We start from the raw sequence: 19,601 nt of genomic DNA, 5'->3' as shown, positions 1-19,601 counted from the left end.
TGATCATTTTGAATCGGGCCTCATCCTGTCTATCTATCTGTTTCAGTTCTGTGTATCCCTTTGCTTGTTTTTTCTGTGATGGCTTACAGAAAAGCCATTTGAGCTCTTTGTCTGTGTTTATAATAATCCTGCAGCTCCCGACTGAAGTGACGCTATGTGTCAAGTGTTTGCACTTTGATGAGACACATGTGCCCAACCATTCCAGTAGCTTAACCTACATTTATACCAGTGACGTCACCTCCAGATGTTGGGCGTTCGACCTAGAGGGCGGGTTTGGTGGATAATGGCATGAGTCACTGTTTTCATTTTGAAACCAGAGGCGTGAATGACAAGGCATTTTTCGATTTGGGCGGAAAGTATCAGACATTTCTGTCCTGATTGGTTTATATTTGACAAAAGGCCGAAGCCTCAGGAGAATTGCATGTATAATAGAAAAGTGTATATTTTGTATGTGTTTTGTCTCTGGACATCATTACTCCTTTGCACAATAGTAAAAATATATATTATCCATTCAAGGGGTTGTATGGGGTTGGTGGATGCAGGGTTCAGGGTTAACGCTCGGTCTTGTTGCACATTCGTCTTGCTAAAGGGAAAGGTTTTACGGCCACTGAGTTTTCCACTCCGCTCTCTCGTGGCATATTGACTAATGTGACCGCTCCAGTGCCATCCCCCAACCAATATGTCTCTTAGGAGCTTGTTAGCCACGGACCTGCAGTGACCCAGACGCCGTCGAAGTTTCCCTGAAAGCTGAAAAGTTACTGACTTTATTTTTTTCTCCTAACCACTCTTTTCTAGACGATAGGGTCAAACTTCAGGGTGGCCAACTTTTCTGTACCTTTTGGCTGCTTTCACATATAAAACAAAAAAAATGCACAAAAGAGAATTACCAAATAAAACTTGAAAAACATAACTTTTTAACTCTTAAATAAAGAGATATAAATATACGTATTATTCTCTATTCCTTGTCTTCACAAAAAGAGTGTACAATTCAGATCAATAATAACAATATGTGCATTGTGGGTTATAACAGTGTCTGTGGACTAATCCATTGTGCTTGAGAACGCTGTGCTGACTGTGGCCCGGCCCACCGCCCCCCCCCCGGTGAGTTTCCCATCCATTCCAACCCCCGCCTTTTCCCCATTAGCCGATCGATAAAACTGGCACACCTGAATGTGCCTCAGTGCTGCTGCCTCTGCTGCTGCTGCTGCTGCTGCTGCTAGGTGCTTTGCTGGAGTGATGAAGAAGGTTAGTTTGGCTTTATAAAACCTAACAACCGTCACACAAGCATCTGGAGATGCCGTGTGGGTTATGGCCAAACTGTAAAAGGAGCTTTCAGAGTCATTATTTGTGCATAAATGTGACAGTGACTCAGGAGACAAAAAGCCCAATGAGACAGCCCAGTTACTCGTTGTTTGAATCCAACGGGACAGTTTTTATATCCATGACCCAGATCGTTCATCTTTATTATAGTTTTCTGTCATATCAGTCCACATACATAACAAATTATCACATGGCGAGCAAGATACAGCCAATGGGACACACTGACCTTCGTGAGTTGATGCATTTGGGTTGTTTTGATGAAAGTAAAAAGATTTCAGTGACGCCTGGTCTTTGCTGAGATTTCTCCTCAATAAAAGGCAGCTGTAAATGTCATCATGTTATTTACTACTAAACTATATTATATTAAAGTATAAAAGAAATTATGGAAAAAAATAACAATACAAATAAATAATAATTGGACCAATAAAGAGAAACTAAGAAAAAATTGAATCATAGGTTATTTAGTGCAAAGCCCGTTTTAAACCTGCTTGTTTGGAATGGCCTGTTCTCTTGTGTTGTGTTAATTCTCTAGAGCTTCAGAACTATTCCTTCTCATTAGTGAGTCAAACAGTTCAACAACACATGGTCACTCATAATTGTTTGTGTGCTTGACCTTTATTGCAGAACGTGAAGTAAAAACTTGATCATCCTACCTGGTTTATGTGCAGTGAAGATTTAGTAGTCAGTGTTCTTCATAAAAATGAAACTGACTTTTCTTTATTGCTCTTCATGTGTGTGGTTTATATGATTTTGAATGATTCACTAAACAGCCTTTATGGTTTTTTTTATAGACCTTGCATGTCGGCTACTTCAGAGGTCTGTTAAGCAATCGATACAATCTTCAAGTTCACAACTTTTGAAAATAAAAGCTTTGAGAGTCCACTCGATACAAAGCATTACTGCAATAAAATGAAACTTTGTGTTTTTACATTGTAGAGGAATTGCTAAAGTGGTAGAGTTTTACTCTAGTGTGCATGACGGCGATCAGCACCATCGACACCCCTTGACTGTTTTTGTCCGTCCCATATGGTGAAATGAAAATGATCCAAATGATCTGGCAGTTATTTTGACTCGCAGTTTCACCCAGTTGCCGACCACTGCTGTAGTTTATCCGAGGACGTAGGAGAAGACCTGTTCCACAGAGTCTGCAGACTGAAAGCACAGTGCCCCACCCCCACTGACTGCTACAGAGCACTGGTCTTCTGTTTATTCCTTTTTTTGTGAACTTTTCGTATACATCGCACCGAACGCATCCATTGCACCAACTCTGACAATTTACAATACACATGCCAAGTGTGAAGCCGATAAGATGAATGGTTTAAGAGGTATACGTCCGCAATACATATACAGAGATATATTTGTGGAATTTGTGGTATGAAAACTTCTCTTGTTTATTTTACATCCAGATAAAGTTTATAAGCACTCGTCGGAGCCTCACTCTTCCCACTCCCACTCACTTACCCACCTCTCAGAGCATCTGGGAGTTGTCCAGTGCTTCCTCAGCTATCTGCAGCTTAGCCATTGAGCCACTCCACTGGAAAAGCGAGGGGTTAAGTGGCTTTCTGAACCCACCCTCGGCTGTAGCTGTTGACGGAGGAGAGAACTAGACCACTCTTACCCACTCACATCCCCCAGCGTGCCAGTGTGGGACGTAAACCCCTTGACTCGCCCTCGTCTCAGCTGCTAACCATGTGGGCTGGGGAAGCAGCGTTTCTGCATTTAGTTCATCTCATTGCATTTGGATCTCACACCTGAGAAAGGTCAAAGAGACATGTTGCTGGAAGTATTTAGTTTGTTTTGTCTTTATTTAAAAGCTTCAGTTGGATGCAGATTCTGTGTGTGAGTCTTGACATTCTTCAGGGGCTCCCCCTGTATGCACCTGTCAGAAATAATGTTTAGTAGCATGAGGTTTAATGCTACAATAAGTTCAAAATGCTACAATAAGTTCAAAAGTTCAGCATTTCCTTGTTCAAACAAGAACAAACTTTAATTTGAAGCTCATATTCATGAATAAAGCAGCATCATGTTCATGCAAACTGGATGTTTTGCTTTAACGTCTAGTTTGTGGGCCTCACTCATTGTAACCAGTGTAAACCACCCTGAACACGCAGGCTGCCTGTTTCTACACATGCACTCTATGAAATATGTATGACATGGCTTGCAAAAGATGAAGAGACAAGAGCAGTTTGTTGCCCTGTACATGTCTCCTGTCGAGCAGAACTCCGAGGGAATACAACGATCGTCATTCGGTAGTCATGGTGCAGGATTTTCCCCCGGCCGATGACTGAAGTGCTGAGTTTTGAAAAGATGTTCTGCTCGATCGTGTAACGTGCCCCAGAGCCCAGCGGAGTTTATGTCTGACAGTCCGTTGGCCTTGAAGTGGGGGTAAGCGTTGCTCCACCAGTAATTTGTTTTGCAGTCTGAGATATTGGAATAAGTAGTGTAGTGTAGTGCTGGGGCCCCGTCATGCTCTGTGAGCTCCATGGACCACTGGTGACCCGTTTGATTTGTTGTATCTGCACAGCTCCCTCCAGAGGAGGATGGGGTGTGCTCCCCTCCCACTCCGACCAATCCGATGTGTGTCCTGACACAGAATCCATTTCGGGATCAAGATCACTTTCCAGCAGCAAACAATTACAGCTAATGTGGAATGAGTCAGTTGTCCTTACTTTGTTATATTTCCACACTTAGTGAGAGAGAAGAATCAGCTAGTAAAATTATCTTTTAAATGAACCCTTTAACAAGCACCATCTTTTGAGACAGAAAAAAAAACCATTAGCCAAGCCCCACTAATCCTTTTAAGCAGACCATTGTGTAATTATGCCCTGCTGCTGTGTTTATACTGTGTAAAATTGTTTCGCTAATTGATTTTGTCCATGCAGGAAGTTTGGACAGACTTTTGCGATGCTTCTTAACATATAGCTCCATTTTGATCTAGTGTTCCAGCACAGAGCTGTTTCTGTGACATGACCTCTGTGATAAACGCCTGGTCATTACACTTTTAGGTGTTAAACGGACCGAGGCGTTTCTGTCAGACACAGAAAACCATGCATCATTGTTTTCTTAGTTTTGATCCAATTGAATCCAATAAAGCTCTGGCAGCCACAATTGACTACATACGTTATCTCATTTAATTATAATTTTGTTGCTCAGCAATGATTCTCTGTTAAACTGTCGAATGAAAACCTAAAAAAATACCCTCAAAGTTACCAGGGATACACATACAGAAACACAGATACACTAAAGTACACACAGTACAATGTACAACTTCATCTTGCGTCACCGTATTTTCAGCTTACTGTTCGATAAACTACTCTACATTAACGCTCGGCAGTGGGAGTGACAGACGCTTGGTGCCAGTACCATTGTCATAATGTCAACAATCACAGCTGCATGCTGGCATGGCCGACCCTCAATCCATTGTGCCATGCTAGCTATGAATACAATGCACGGGAAATTAAATCCACAACCAGATGAACACACAGCAGGTTCTAGGTGCCTCAGAGTGTTTGTTTAGACACAATTTGATTGGCTGATGGCAATGCATGATGTCATCCCATCCAAAGTGAATGAGCAGCGTTTTGTTTGACACGTACGGTATGTGTGCAAGTAAAACTAGATTTAGCCCTAACTTCATCGGCATGTTATTCTGTTCTGATCTGTGATCTTCAATATCTCGATTGCACCGTTCAAAAATATCGAAACAGAGCACTGTAGGAAATATGTCATGATTAAAAAGATAAATAAACCAATATAGATTAATAATACCATTTGAACCATAATATCTCCTCTACTAAATACACAAATTTAGAGTGAACAGAAGTGTCCAATGACCTAATATCCCTGAATGTTAAGCCATCAGTCAAATGAATGCAGCGTTCAACCCGGTTTAAAACTCCTGATTCCAGATTCAAGTCTCTTAACAGTTGAATGGGTTAGCTTTGAGAGAAATGACACAGCGGGAGATTTAATTGCTTCAATATGGCATCAAATCCTCCTGCCACTGACTCACAGCCACATCAGTATGAAGAGGAAGAGGAAGACTCTGTCAACCCACTTCTCCTTTGAGCCCCCCCGCTTGTCACCGCCCTCTCCTGGTCTCACGTAGAGCCCGAGTCAAACTTCGTCAGGATTTCTTTGGAGAACCCCAGGATGATTTTGATACATACAGTAGACCAGAAAAGAAGAATCACTTCCAGCTCAAACAGAGTTAGTTATACTCGATACCAATAAACAGTTTGAATACAATGTTATGGAGCCGTCAAGTCAAAGTAGCTGCATATGACATTGAGTCACAAGACAGTTATGACACATTTCAACTTGTTTTCAGGCCATCACTTATTCAAGTTGGAAAATACATTAACACAAATAAGAACCATCTGTGTGCATTGTGATTGTGGACAGTTAAATGTGGTGAGGTCCATTTTCAGCTTAAGAAATGAACCCATTGCTGGTAAAAACAAAATCTGACACTACATGAGTCCAATTTGATTAAAAACATATTTAAAAATAGAAATGACTAAGCAAACCTTTGAATTTTTAAAGTTCAAACCTTTCTTCATTCAGCTTCAACGTAACCAGGCGCCCGGTTCGTCATCGGAGTCATTTCAGAGACGAGGGCCAGTTAATGGACACTGGGTTGGAGGAGCACCAGCAGATACGATGGTTGTCAGGAGCAACAGTGTCACCAGACCAGCCACAGGCGTAAACTCTGAAATCACTCCGGCCACAAAGTGCTGTCCGTCTGCAGATAATTGTGAACGTCGTGAAGAAAAGGCACACGCATCACACAGGCCATCAATTTGCCAGCTTTTCTGTTCTTGTCTCGTTCACGTCGGGGGTTGTTGTTGCCATTGTGCCTGGATGATAGTTAGCCGTCATCACTCCGTATCGGCTTGTGATGTCTGCCTCATTTTCGATAAAAAATTGCCTGAGACGGAGGGAGCGCCAAATGCTGGAGATAAACAGTTTGTGTGTGTGTGTGTGTGTGTGTGCGTGTGTGTGCGTCTGTGTTTGTGTGACAGCGGGGCAGAGGAGGAAAAAAGAAATTGGAAAAGGCCTCGCACAAGGCTCCCCGGTTCAGTCTGCTCTATCCCCCCCCCCGTTATGATATCTCACATTTTAAAAAGACAAATGCAGAGCGCGGGTGAGAGAACAGACACGGAGCCGCACCGAGGGCGAGGAGCAGGGAAGTGGATGGGTGAAGGAGGATGAAGTCAGCAGAGAGAGCGGGCTGTGCAGCAGGCAAGAGGAAGCAGAGGCAGACAATGAGACGGGGAATGAGTCGAGATTCGGAGGTGGGAACAGGGAGCCTTTGGAGAGGAGGACGGGGCGAGAGACATGATCTGTAGTCCGCACATGAAAGGGGAAGTGAGGAAACATAGATGGGTGTTTGTCAGGTGTTAGTGAGTTTCAGAGTGAAGGGCGAAAGTGGAACGGAGAGGAGCCTCGGATGATTGGCTCCCGTCAGAGAAGGCTAGAGGAGTTGTTACTGCCTGAGATGAGTTTGGAAAGAGTGCCTGATTGTTTTGGGCCAAATGGGGAATTGTTAATGTGTGAGTCTGTATTTTTTTGTGTGTGTGTGTACGTGTGTGTATGTCCTTCTTTTCACAGCTGCGGAAATTGAGAGCCGTGGCACAGTACTATGAAAAGCATAGAATGGGCAATGCTCACTCTATATCCCCCTAATCAATTATGCCGTTTCATATTCATCATTTTATACCATATTAATGATTTGTTAACGTGAATAAACAGTATAATAATATGATTTCATATGACGGAGAATGATTATATGATCAATATCATCTTTTTTTCTGGGAGGAGCTGTCTATATAACTTCATAATTGAAGGAGATATTTTTTTTAAATGTGTTTTTAGCATCACTTTGACTTTGACCTTTAAACCATTGGCTACAAAAGTGAGTCATCCTGAGATATTCTCACAAGTAACATGCCACTGCACCAAGTCAAGAGAAAATCTCTCCATGCATTGTATAGTTACTTTACACAGACACACATAAACACACAAATGTTAGTTAAAAGTAGGAACGGACAAAGTATCCTGACTGTCCCAAAATGTCCTCACTCTGTAGGTTATAGGGTCTAAATAGTCCTCACAAACACACACAGAGACAGACAAACAGGGGCAATAACAATACCCAACTGGAATGGCGCTCCATCGAGCCCCAACAGTGTCCTTCAATTCAATCAAGCTGCACACACACACACACACACACACACACACACACACACACACACATGCATGCAAAATCTCTCATTCCCAATCCACAAAACATTGAATTATTTCCTGATCCATAGCACATACTTCCACCACAAGATTTGAGGTAATCTCTCAGGTTTTTATTTATATTTCCTTTAAATGTAGTCGCCGGAAAAAGGAAGAAGTCTGCAGTTTATTTAAACGTGAGACATTTTATTTTGATTTGTCTTTCCTTTTAGGTCTCTCTGAATATCCGCTGCTATTCCCATCGTGCTCAGCCATGCTGTAAATGTATTTTATGTAGATTGAGGAGATGAGAGAAGCATCACATATTTCTTTTGTCATTTCATCTCTTCCACGTAACCTTGCCATGGGTTATTTTACCATGAGTCTGTTTCTCTAAACTTCTTCTTCCCCTCTTTTCCTGTTTCTAACCTTGACACATCTGTTCTCATTTATTCTCTCTTTTTCCCACTTCCTTCTGTCAGTCCGTTTCCATTTGCTGCCACACCTACATGCCTGTTTCCCAACTACCTTCCTCCTTGTGCCGCACTCTTTCTCGTGTTGAAGGAAAAGCTGATGGTGGAATCATATATTGTGGCAGATTTAATGATGACAGGATGGGGAATCGGGGAAAGATGTTAAGATTGTACGTGCACAGCTTTGCCTGCAGCAGGACCACAAGCAGCCGTTTGTTCCCTTGTATTAGCCGTCATTGTTGGATGAAGTCAGATTGAGTTCTTAAGGTTTATAGAATAACACAGTTATGAGGGTTTGAAAAAGCCATCACTCTGAACCATTATTGAATTCATCACTGTGAAACACAACAAGAACAGATGAATGAGTCTGAAGTCTTCCCGCTCTATTTTCAAATATATGAATACCTGACAATTCATCGTCAGTATCTCTTTGAATAACAATAAATGGTCTTTTAAAAGTATTTTTTAATTTACCAGTTCAATATGTGGAGATGCTAACGCTTTATATTGACTGGATATAAACTTAATGTATTTTCGTATAAAGAAATTGTACTATCTTAGACTCAGTATTCATTGTCTTCGCTCTATTTACCTTGTATTATGCATTTGTCTGATATTTTTACTGCCGTAAATGTTTAATGTACCCTATAAATAAAGAAATAACAAACATTTAAAAAAAAAAACATGAATATAGTACATTTTACAGAAATGTTGTGAAATGCTTACAGATTATGGTGTTATATGGACAGTTTAACACAACATCACTAAAAGAGCAGTGGCTCACAGTACACATATTGGCTTGTTTATTGTGCTTTGCCTCCCATGGTCCACTGGATAATACAACACTGGAATATTTTCCCTTTGCGTTTTAGTCATAATTCCTGTTTAAACTCTGCTCATCGATGGTGTTTATCAAATTGATTCTGAACAAACTGAGTGGAGTTGCTTCTGCATAGTTGCATTGAGGATAATTATATATGTTCCTGTTCATTCTCAAGGCAAATTTTAAATCAGGTTGTTAATTATGCATAGATTCTCAATTTTAACATAGTTGGTTCATGTAATATGGTGTAATCCAAATCCCAATGTGAATTTTACTAATATGGTAAGGCTCTGTTGCGTCAGAAAATCATGAATGCAGGAATGAATATACAAAAAAGAATAATCTAGATTTAAAAAAATAGCTGTTGGTATATACATATACTTAGAATGGCTGAACAAATCCCACTTTAACTAAGGAAGGATGTGCAAAAGTGAGACCATGTGTCCAAATATCTCTTGGCTTGTCTGACTTTCATAAAATAATACATTTCACTGTAGATGAGTGGTTCTTCATCTTGTTATCTGCAAGACAGCAAATACAAGTTATTACCTCCGTTATTTATACTTCAGGTATCATTCAAAGCCATTCAGATCAGATCTGAATGCAGCAGGAGGCCCGTTTCATTTCCATTCAGCGTCTCGATTCGAGCTGTCACACAGCTCTGGCATCTTGGAGTTGAAGTGGCCGTGCTCGGGCCATTTTAAGGCACCTGTCTCTGGTCTGTCAAGGAGCTGAATAAATGGGCTGTTTTTTTGGAGTAAATGGGCTTCTTTTTTTTTACTCCACATAAATGTTGAAGTGTTCATTCCTCTGATGGACACTGTGAAAATGACATTCAGGCTCTAACAAAAGCCTGCTCCTCCTCAGCGTAGTCTATCAGACAGCTGCTCATTTTCTCTCAAGTCCTCACGCCAACTAATAACATTCCCCAGCCTAGACATTTCCTTCGAGTGGGCGGCCTATAGCAGCCCTTTGACTTCAGTACGCACTGCCAAGGGTCTTGGGATTTGGGCTGTTTAGCGTTGGTGGCAAACTGTTAAGGACCAGCTCCCACAATCACAGCCCCTTGTCCATTAGTTCCATTTATCAGCAAGATATTTATAGGACACCTTGAATTGGGGTCTTGAGGCCGGCGATGCGAGGGGGTAAAGGACTTTTCCTGGCTGGTGGTGATTAATGCATAAATAGGCAAGCTTTATCACGAGTCCGGCAGCCCTCGAACCAGAGAATGGCAGTGCAATTAAAAGGCCGGTGGCAGACGCAAGACAAGAGAGGCGGTGGCTATCTGCAGATTGCAGGCCGAGTTGGGGAACCTGGACAGCTCGGTGAAGGTTCCAGCGGCGGCGTCTATTCAATCCTTAAACACCTCCACTACTCATTAGGGTCGTCTTTTGTTTCAGCCGCCGCCTCTTCCTGCGCCGTGCCAGCAGATAAAATATGGCAGGCTCAGACGAGAGGAGAGCTCGGGGTACCCCATTAAACGGTGAAAGGGAAAATGAGGATGGGGGGGAGGGGGGCGGGGGAGTAGAGGTGACGTTGGAGCAGTGGAGTCAGTCAGCTAAGGATGAAGAGGGGGATCAAGGGAGAAGGGTGGTGACAGGAATGTGAGATACGTTGTGAGCGAGAGAGAGAGAGAGAGAACTGTCTGACCATGACAACTAGTAATTCCCCTCGATCTTCCCTTTAGGACTGTTGGAACACTCAACAGAGGAGCCTGACAGTACGGACATTTTATATCATCACCACATACACTTCAGCTCATTAAGGCTGGGACTGCTTGAATAACCTCCAAGAAATCTCCCCGAACCTGTGGACCTGTGTGGATGTAGAGTGCTACGTACTTGAACTCCATCACTCTACTTCTTAATAGAGCACAGGAGTCCCACTCCTTCTCTGTAGGGGCACCACGGTCTTCCAGGAGATGACGTCTTATATTATTATGTCTGGGTATAATGTGTGAGATGGCGATTTAAGTGGTCCTTAATGTTCAGATCCATTACAACATAATGTCTTTGATATAACGGCCACACCAGCGATGATCAAGGGCTGATTACAGAGCAATACACTGTGATATATATGAGCTGCTGTCACTTCATCCAGAGGATCAGGTCCTATCTACCTACTCATCTAGCTTCTATTTCCACAAACGACTGTCTACCTGTGAAACTCACATCTTGACAGCTGGTCATCCACCTGGCTGCACACTTGGCGTGTCTATTATTAATGGTAAAAGGGAAGTGAAGTCTAGAATTTGGTGCTATCTTGGAAACCCCATTCGCTCAATATTAATAGAATTTGTATAAAGAAGCTGCCGGTGCTCTGTAGCAGTCAGTGGTGGCAGGGCAGCGTGTCTTCAGGCTGGGGCACCAGTTGAACATGTCTTTCTTCTACCTCTTCTAGGATAACATACAGCAGAATAATATCTGTAGCGCCAGTCTGATCATCTTATTAGTTTTCTTTTATTTTATGTTGTGGGTGTTGATCTCCGGTAGTAACATTTTATAGAATCACTTCCTCTTTAGCAAGATGAGGTCAAACTAAAAACTCAATTGATAAAGCAAATTGAAAAAGTTCCATGGCAAGAGAAATGGAACCAAGCTATGAAATAAGTTCTTAAGAAATGTTACAACTGATGCTTTAACTTGTGGGGTTTCATAAACCTCTCCTCTCAGAGAAATATCAAATAGAAGTTGAAGTGAGGAAACAGTGAAGACAACGCTGATGAAACTGAAGTCAAATTCAAATTGTTTTCCACAGGGCTGCCACAGATATGTGAGAGTTGATGTTATTTCTTTTTTTGGCATTTCCATTAAAGAGTCAAAAAGACTGAAACTTTCCTCTCCTTGTTTTATCACCATGTGTCATTTATCTAATGGTCCACAAACATACCTACCCTCTTATTGGATGCCAAGCTGAAAATGTCTTGTCCTCCTTAACTGTGTGTGGCACATATCCACACTCACGGTGAGTTGATGGGTGAGCTCACTGTGTCAGGTAATATTTCTGCTGGCCTCTGAGAAAAATGAGATTAGAGCTGAGAGACGATGGAAGCAGAGGGAGGAAGTAATGTGTTTCTCTCAAATACCTCATCTATTGCCTCAAACTTAATTTACAAGTTTAGGTTCTTACAAAACTTCGCTCTCACTCAAGGATCAGCAGGGAAACAATGGAGATTATGTTACTGATTGTTTCTACAAGTCCTTTATATTATTGACCTCTGATATTTCACAGACAGCGAGATCAATACAAAGCACTCGGGAATTATATAAATCTTCATTGTGTTTTAAAGGACATTGATTCAGAGACTTGATCAGTGACCCAGGGAACGAAAGTTACGATTTCCTCCTCGATCACTCCATCGGGCAAGAAATGCAATTTTTCACAAAATCAGAATACAGCATGTTGCTCCGAGGCCTAAACGCTGAAGCTGTATTAGGAACAGCAGCCAGATTATTTTCTCTCATCATGTGTAACTCGTAAACATCCAGCTATCTACCAAAGAACAGAATGTTTGCAGCCCAGCATGTGATCATAGGGTCTTTGTTCAAATAATTAGAAAATGTAACTGTTCCTCATTAACATGTCTAAAAACGACTTAAAAATACATAATATATATATTTGTTGACTTGTGTACTTACATTATCTGAAATGTTTCCAATAATGTTCCAACCCAGAGAAATTCCCAACTTTGTTCAAGGTAATGGGACCTTCCATTTTGGTCGCGTCATAATCGCCCTGTAAGTCCTGTTTTGATTTAAAGACCCATATTGTAAATGTATTTAAAGCTCGGATTTCAGATTAACAAAGATGTAGCAGCCTAAATAACAAATTCTGACTTCTGTCCGCAAAACCACCCATCTCTGCAGAACTGTGAAAATGTATGTGCAGAGTACACCCTAGTCAGTGGAAACTTGCATAATAAAGATGCAGAGCTAGTGCAACAGGATTATCAGCCAACATATCAACATGTTGAAATGCCAAAACAACTTGCAGTATCTTATTTTAATCACATTTGTAAGATGTTTTAGGTGCCATATTATTTCTATGTTTGTTTTTGATTAGTGTTTTATATGAAATCATTCAAGATGTACTTGCAGCAGAAATGTTAAAACCAAGGTGACGTTTGTAAAGAAATGTAATGTAAGGTATAGTTCTTTGCTGTCACGGTCACTTTATTGCATATACAGCAAACAAAATCTCCGGTGAAGCCTGAGTCACTCTACCACACATTTTTCTCTCCGTTGTCATCAAGCAACCGTCATGGTTTACAACTTAGTCTGCATTTTTTTCAGCCCACCATTTCCCCTGGTAACATTTTTAAATGTTGATGAAGACGTGTCAAAGGCATGATGCAGGGAAGATTCAGTATTTCCATCAGGCCACCATCCAGCAGCTTAAAGCCAGCTGACAGAAATGCACCGTTGATTTTGACATTATTCAATAAAAAAATGGATGACTGTGTTCCTGGTAGCAAAGGCTGCACCGTGGGCAAGTCACGGAATTATACATTTGCATGATACATGGTTGGAAAGTGATCTGCAGTCTTTAAAAGGAACAGCCTTCATGCAGACTTAGAGCTCACCTTCAATCATAAGTCCACCAACCAGCAACAACAACATGACTCATCAAAACTTAATGACAGCAACTTCCCAGACCTCAAGCCCCCTCGCCCAGACACATCTGTGCTGAATTACCGAAAGTAACTCTACCAGTAAACAGGTAGAAGAGGAGGAGGCCAGAGAGGAATGAGTGAAGAGGAAGAGATGTGGTTTGATGGAACATAATCTCTATAAACAAATTCTGCATGGGAATATGTAGAATCTGTGGGACAAGTTTTTGGAGCCGGAAACCATGTCTGGTTTCTGACCAATCACATTTGAGCAGGCTTTGGTGGCTCGCAGGGGTGCGGAGAGCAAAAGGGGCGAAACACATTGAAATGAAATACATCGCTATCGGCTTTTAAAATTGGTCTTCATTGATATGCAGATTGCCGTTAACAGCTTAGTCGTCGAGCCCTAAAACACCTAAAAGAAGTACTGCTGTTTGTTTTTTGTGTGGAGAAACATTGGACTTGGTGTGTGGAAAATGGACGATTAAGTCTTGGCCTGTTTATCCACTGTCAACTGCACCAGAAGCCCCAAGACATCGGCCGTTGCCCCCAGAGGCTAATTTGCTGTCGGACATTAGCCAATGGACTCAGATTGGAAAAGAAGTGAATGTTATAGTGTGTGTGTGTGTGTGTGTGTGTGTGGGTGTTTGTGTGTGTGGGTGTGTGTGTGACACACCCACACAGAATTTCAGAATTAATATCATTCAATAGTATGTGCTCTTATAAGTACTTTTGCCAAACCATGAACTACTACTTCTTTGAAAGTAACATTTAATACAAAAAAAAATATTTGTTCATATGTGAGCTTCACTTGTCGATTGAGGAAAGTAAACTGCACATGATGAAGTGACAAAGTCATGTGAGCTGACCTGGAGCGATGAAGTAACTATGCATTGCCTCTATAGTGGGAACCAAAAAAAACCGTTATTAGAAACCACTGAACCTCACCAGAAATCACTCTGGTCATAAAAATGCAAATATATTCATATCCAGCGGCCTCGAAAACGTCAGTGTTTGTGCGCCCGCATGTGTTTAAGCTTGTATAGCCAAGCGTTCCCGCTCTCCCTGGAGACAGTGTCTGAGCTGATGAATGCTAAGCTCCTGTGGAGTAAGTACAGTTTAAGGAGTAAGTAAGTAAGTTCATTACGTACTGAGAGGGATGGTGTGGAGTTGATTGGTGCGCGAGTGCTGCATTAATCATTCTGTTTCCCAAATGCACTCATGCCATCTGTGTCCAGCGCACACTGCATTAGTTAGTTGCAATCCACCGTGTATTTTGTTTAAATTTATTCAAACGACATTTAAGCCGCGATAAGGATTTGAATGCGTCGCACATTTATGCAGGCGTTCTCTCTCACTTCTGCTTTGCTCTCGCTGCCTTCATGGTCATTTTTCAGGTTGTTAGAAAAATTTTTTAGAGCTTCAGATTAGTTTCTGTGAGTCTGTTCAACACGCTGTAACAAACATAGTCCACACAAGACCAGGTCAAATTAGCCGGAGAGACATTCTGTATATTAAACAGTTAAAAGTTCAAGAGGTATTTTCTTTCTTTGAAAATTCATTCTTCTAGCGACACACGCTTGAGCTCGAATCTTATCTCTAAGAACGCAGACAAATTCCTGCCTCTTTTCATTTCTTCTCACTTTGGATGTTATTTTGACCCAGTGTGTTGTTTGTCCTTCTCCCAGATCCATCTCCCCATGCGAGACAAAAGCCGCCAGCAGCTGACCTCAGCTACAAGACTGAAATCAGCAGCCTCATGGACTTCAACTCTCCGGACGCCTCCCTGGACAAAGGTAAGAGCCCATCACACTCTGGTTTCCTGCTTCAGTGCCACTGGGCTAGATGATCTCGTGGATGTTGTAGCAATGGAGAGTTGATACACAAGAATCCATGTACTCACATGCACAATAAGCTTTACAAAAAGTACATTCATGAGACATTGAGTTTGAGATTTCAGTCAATTTCAGAATCAGAATCAGAATCAGAAGGTATTAATTGCCAAGTAGGTTTACACCTACCTGGAATTTGCTCTGGTTGTTGGTGCATACATTGAACATAAAAACCTAAAAACACAATAAATACAACACACATAAGAAAAAGAAAAAACCATGGTACATCTGGATTTAAACATGGTCTGAGAGCAAGAGTAGCTGTAGTAGCACTTCTGCAGTCAGGCTTCAAGTCTTCTTTCCATTTCAGTTTTGGCTGCTTGCACCTGTCATTTGGACGATGAATCCATTTCATGTTATTCTGTGTGAGAAGGACTGCTGCTGCTGGTCCAGGTCGCCCCTGGCTGCGAGTGAACTCAGTGACTTGAGACAGACAAAGCACAATCCTGGATAAGAAAGTCCATAACACAAAGAAGATGGGCCTATCATCGAAACATGGAATAACATCCAGAACAATCTGAAGCTCATTGCAATTTGATCCCTATGGCCATTTAGGCTTTTTAGTCTCAGCTTGTTAAACCCTCGGCTGCTCTTGTTTGGGTGTCACGATTCCCTTTACAAGCAAGATGTGAGACATTTGCATGAAGTCATTTTAAGAAGAAAAACCTTTATCCTGTAGTTTCTTCAATGCCATTTTAACAAATTGAATTAACAGTTAAAAGTTAACCTACGTTATGAAAGAATCTATGATAATACAGTACAATGCTGTTATAGGTTTTTAGAGATAGGAGTAAATTAGAGTTTAGTCTGGTATATTTACACCCATACTCTATTTAGCCTAATTGTGTCATGGTTGCTGGGTATTTGAACAACAGCCACATTATAATTTTATATTTAAAGCCTCTGGCCCAAGTTAAATGCTAGAAAATGGCTCTGTGAACATCTCAATACTGTCGTGCTACAGAGTCATCCCTGTTTTTAATTCTGCTGTAAATCAGTCCGCACCGTCCCAAACACCCGCTGATAAACTTTAAATCCTTCCCAGACTCGTCTGTGACCCGCTGGTCTGAGGAGGCTCCCGTGAACGTTATCGCCTCTCCAGACAAACACACTTGACAGAAGTGTATCTGTCGTCTGTTTCCATGTTCCAGCTCTTTGATGACAAAAGCTTGTTTCAAGGACGCCGAGTCTTGTGGAGAGGATCAAAGTAGCTAACGATGGCACCAGTACAGAAGCATCTCTTGGATTTGGTAACTACAGGATAAACTTGTAACTTCTGTGAGGCTGCCAGCTGGGCTGTGGGTCTGGTGTCGCCCAGGCACTCCCCAGGGGCCCGTTTCTCCAAAGTGGGCCTGCGTAGGGGTCGCTTTGGCTGCCATCTCTCTCCTCTCAACTATTTGGGTCTGTTTATATTGTGTTGTTACTGAGAGTGCTCACAGGCCGTAATTTCCAGTTCCTCTGTAGTACAAACTTTTTATTATACTGTATGTGGTACTGATGGGCAGTGGTAGAACTTTACTTACATCAATATACATTTACAACTTTAAGCATAATCATAACTTCGCTAAAGTTTTTCCTTTACTAATTGCTAATTACTTTCACATTAGGGACTCAAAATACACCTAAATTTGATTACATTTAAATTTAATTAAGTAATTACTATCATTTATCGTTCTGAGATTTCTACTTTTTTATCTCAAGAACATAGACTGTATATAAAGAGGTCAAGACACTGTTTCCTCCCTAGTGGTTGAGGTAATAATTGCAGGTGCAATACAGGAACTAAAGTGACTGCACATATTGTGACTTTGTTCTACATTGGAAGGTGGTCAGGCTTTATGGATTGTTAACAAAGGACTTAGACTTGGACAACTCATTCTCCATTAGTTCTCTTTTTACCAATGGAAGCCATTGTTTCTTTCATCCGTGACCTTTCCACAACCTGAAGTCTGTATAAGGGTCATCTTATCTTAACTAGCTAACTGAGTGGGAGCCGATGCCGTACCTGACCAGGTCACTGGTATAAACACACTTTTAAATTGCAACTTTTTGCGTGGGGACATGAATCCACTCTCCTTTATGGGTGCTGTAAATGTGCACCATCGGGACCCAAACGCACACACACACACACACACAGCCACCAGTGCAGTGGCAAAGGCCACGTATATCACCACAAGTCTCATCAGAACGAGAACAGGGGCCTGCGCCGCTCTGTTATCAGCAGATTCATCTCAGGTCTGCAGTGTGGGAGTCACAGAGAGACAGAGAAGGAGAGGGGAGGCAAACGTAAGCAGCGAGCACTGTATCATTAGGGGGACAGGTGCTGCTTCTGCACATTAACCGGCCGTGATGTCACCACCTGGGTGAAACTTGGCATGCGGGCTGGTTAAAATAGGAAGGTCGGTGCAGAGAAGTCAAACAGGGCGTCCAGGAAAAAAATCGCCTAAGGAAAAAGATACTGGGGGGATAAATGAGGTGAAGTTCTCCATGAGGAGGAGGACAAGGTGAAGGATTACAGGACTGTGTGTGTGTGTGTGTGTGTGTGTGTGTTTGTGCGTGCGTGCGTGCGTGATTAATGAGAGAAAGACACACAGGGCAGGAGGGAGAGCGAGACAGAAATATACCAAAGAACAATGAAGACTAAGAAGGTGTGTGTGTGTGTGTGTGTGGAGGTGTGGAGGTGTGTGTGTGTGTGTGGAGGTGCATGCGTGGAGTGGTCTCTGCTGAGCACCTCCATTTTTTCTCATGCGCTGACACTTTCCAAAACGCCTGCCCCCACCACAGCCCTCTTATAGGCATTAGGAGAGTGGCATTTAAATTGCCTCCCGCAACAATATCCAGGCCTCTCCACTGTAATTTACAAACATCAGAAATTGCCACTCAAATGCTTGGACGTAGTGGTTATTGTTTTTTTTATGTGTGAGTCAAAGTGGTCATAGTCACTCAGTGATCAAAATCCAGCAGCTAACGACATGATGCAATCAGACAGTTCTTATTACCAAAGAAAAGAAGAGGAAGAGACAAGTTTTACAGACCTACTGCAGTGATACAACCATGACAGACATGTAACAGGATTGTTTATCAGAGATGTGGGTTTAGAATCTCAGATATTGTGTTGCCCCTGTCACAGAGGAAGATGTTTTCTGTGCACTCCTCTGTGACATTGAATGCCTCTGATTAGCTACGGTCTTTGCCACGTTCTATTACGTCTTCATTTGAAAGGGAATGTTAGCGAATACGACTCAAAGGTCATAACGTCAAAGAGTGAAATTTCATGCGGTTTAGATTAGAGGGGCTTTATTTGAGCAGCCGTCATCAAAGGAAACATTATTTTTCTACTCCCAAACAAATCCTGTGTGTGTTTCTTTGCGTACTCCTTATTTGTTTAATGTTTAGGACCTTTCCCTGCATAAACACTTACCTTGTCAGGACCAGTAGACCTTATGGGGTCCAAAGCTGATTTAGGTTAAGGGTAAGAGTAAGTTGTGGTTAGGTTAAGTTCAGGTTAGGTCATTGTTAAGGTTGGGGACACGCTTTTGGTTAGGTTGTTCAAAATGAATGGAAGTCAATGCAAAGTCCTTATAGTGATGGTGGAAAAAAACATGTCTACCCAATGGGGGACACAAAAGCAAATCCCTTTAATGTAAATCATTAAATTTCAAGGTGAAGACAAGTTCTAAGATTAGGTAACAGTTCAAGTTAGGTTTGGGTTAAACTTAGAGTTACGACTAGGCAAGTAGTGACTGTGGTAAGGTGAGAGTAAGTCTCCAGGAAATCAATGTAGATGTTCATGAAGACATAGCTCTACACTGTGTGTGTATGTGTGTGTGTGTGTGTGTGTGTGTGTGTGTGCGTGTGTGTGTGTGTGTGTGTGTGTTTGCGCGTGCTCGTGAAAAACCCTTTAGTTCTACAACATCAGAGTAATTCCCACAGACACAAACATTTATTATTCTCGTGTCCTTCACTGAGCTCCCCTTCAGACGCTCTTTTTCTTATCACCTGAGAATCCATTCCCACTCACACCACCTTGGTTTATATAAATGAAGCAGCCTTGTTAAGTGTGTAGATTTAACATTGCCCTAGTCTGTATATGTAATGATAGTTTAAAGTTAGATACGGAGCAATGCTGTTCAATTAACCGCTCATCGGTATCAAAGTGTGGATCAGTCAGTCAGAGTTTCATCTATATGGGATTGGAAGACTTTGACGAAGCTTATACGAATATCCTCATAGATGTTAAGCTCTGATCATTGATGGTG

At 41.8% G+C, this 19,601-nt stretch overlaps 1 protein-coding gene across 2 annotated transcripts in view; it reads left to right on the top strand.

The window, feature by feature from the left end:
• The window catches only part of LOC133956517 (kazrin-like), a 108,105-nt gene that overhangs the window by 45,386 nt on the left and 43,118 nt on the right, over positions 1-19,601 (top strand). For both annotated transcript variants that reach the window (XM_062391637.1, XM_062391639.1), the window contains exon 2: positions 15,139-15,246. In XM_062391637.1, the coding sequence (XP_062247621.1) occupies positions 15,139-15,246 (108 nt within the window). The remainder of the gene's footprint in view (positions 1-15,138; positions 15,247-19,601) is intronic.

Source organism: Platichthys flesus, chromosome 7 (genome assembly GCF_949316205.1).
Source record: "Platichthys flesus chromosome 7, fPlaFle2.1, whole genome shotgun sequence".
NCBI classification, from domain to species: Eukaryota; Metazoa; Chordata; class Actinopteri; order Pleuronectiformes; family Pleuronectidae; genus Platichthys; species Platichthys flesus.
The sequence above is the reverse complement of the archived record's forward strand: the minus strand, read 5'-3'. Positions and strand labels throughout refer to the sequence as shown.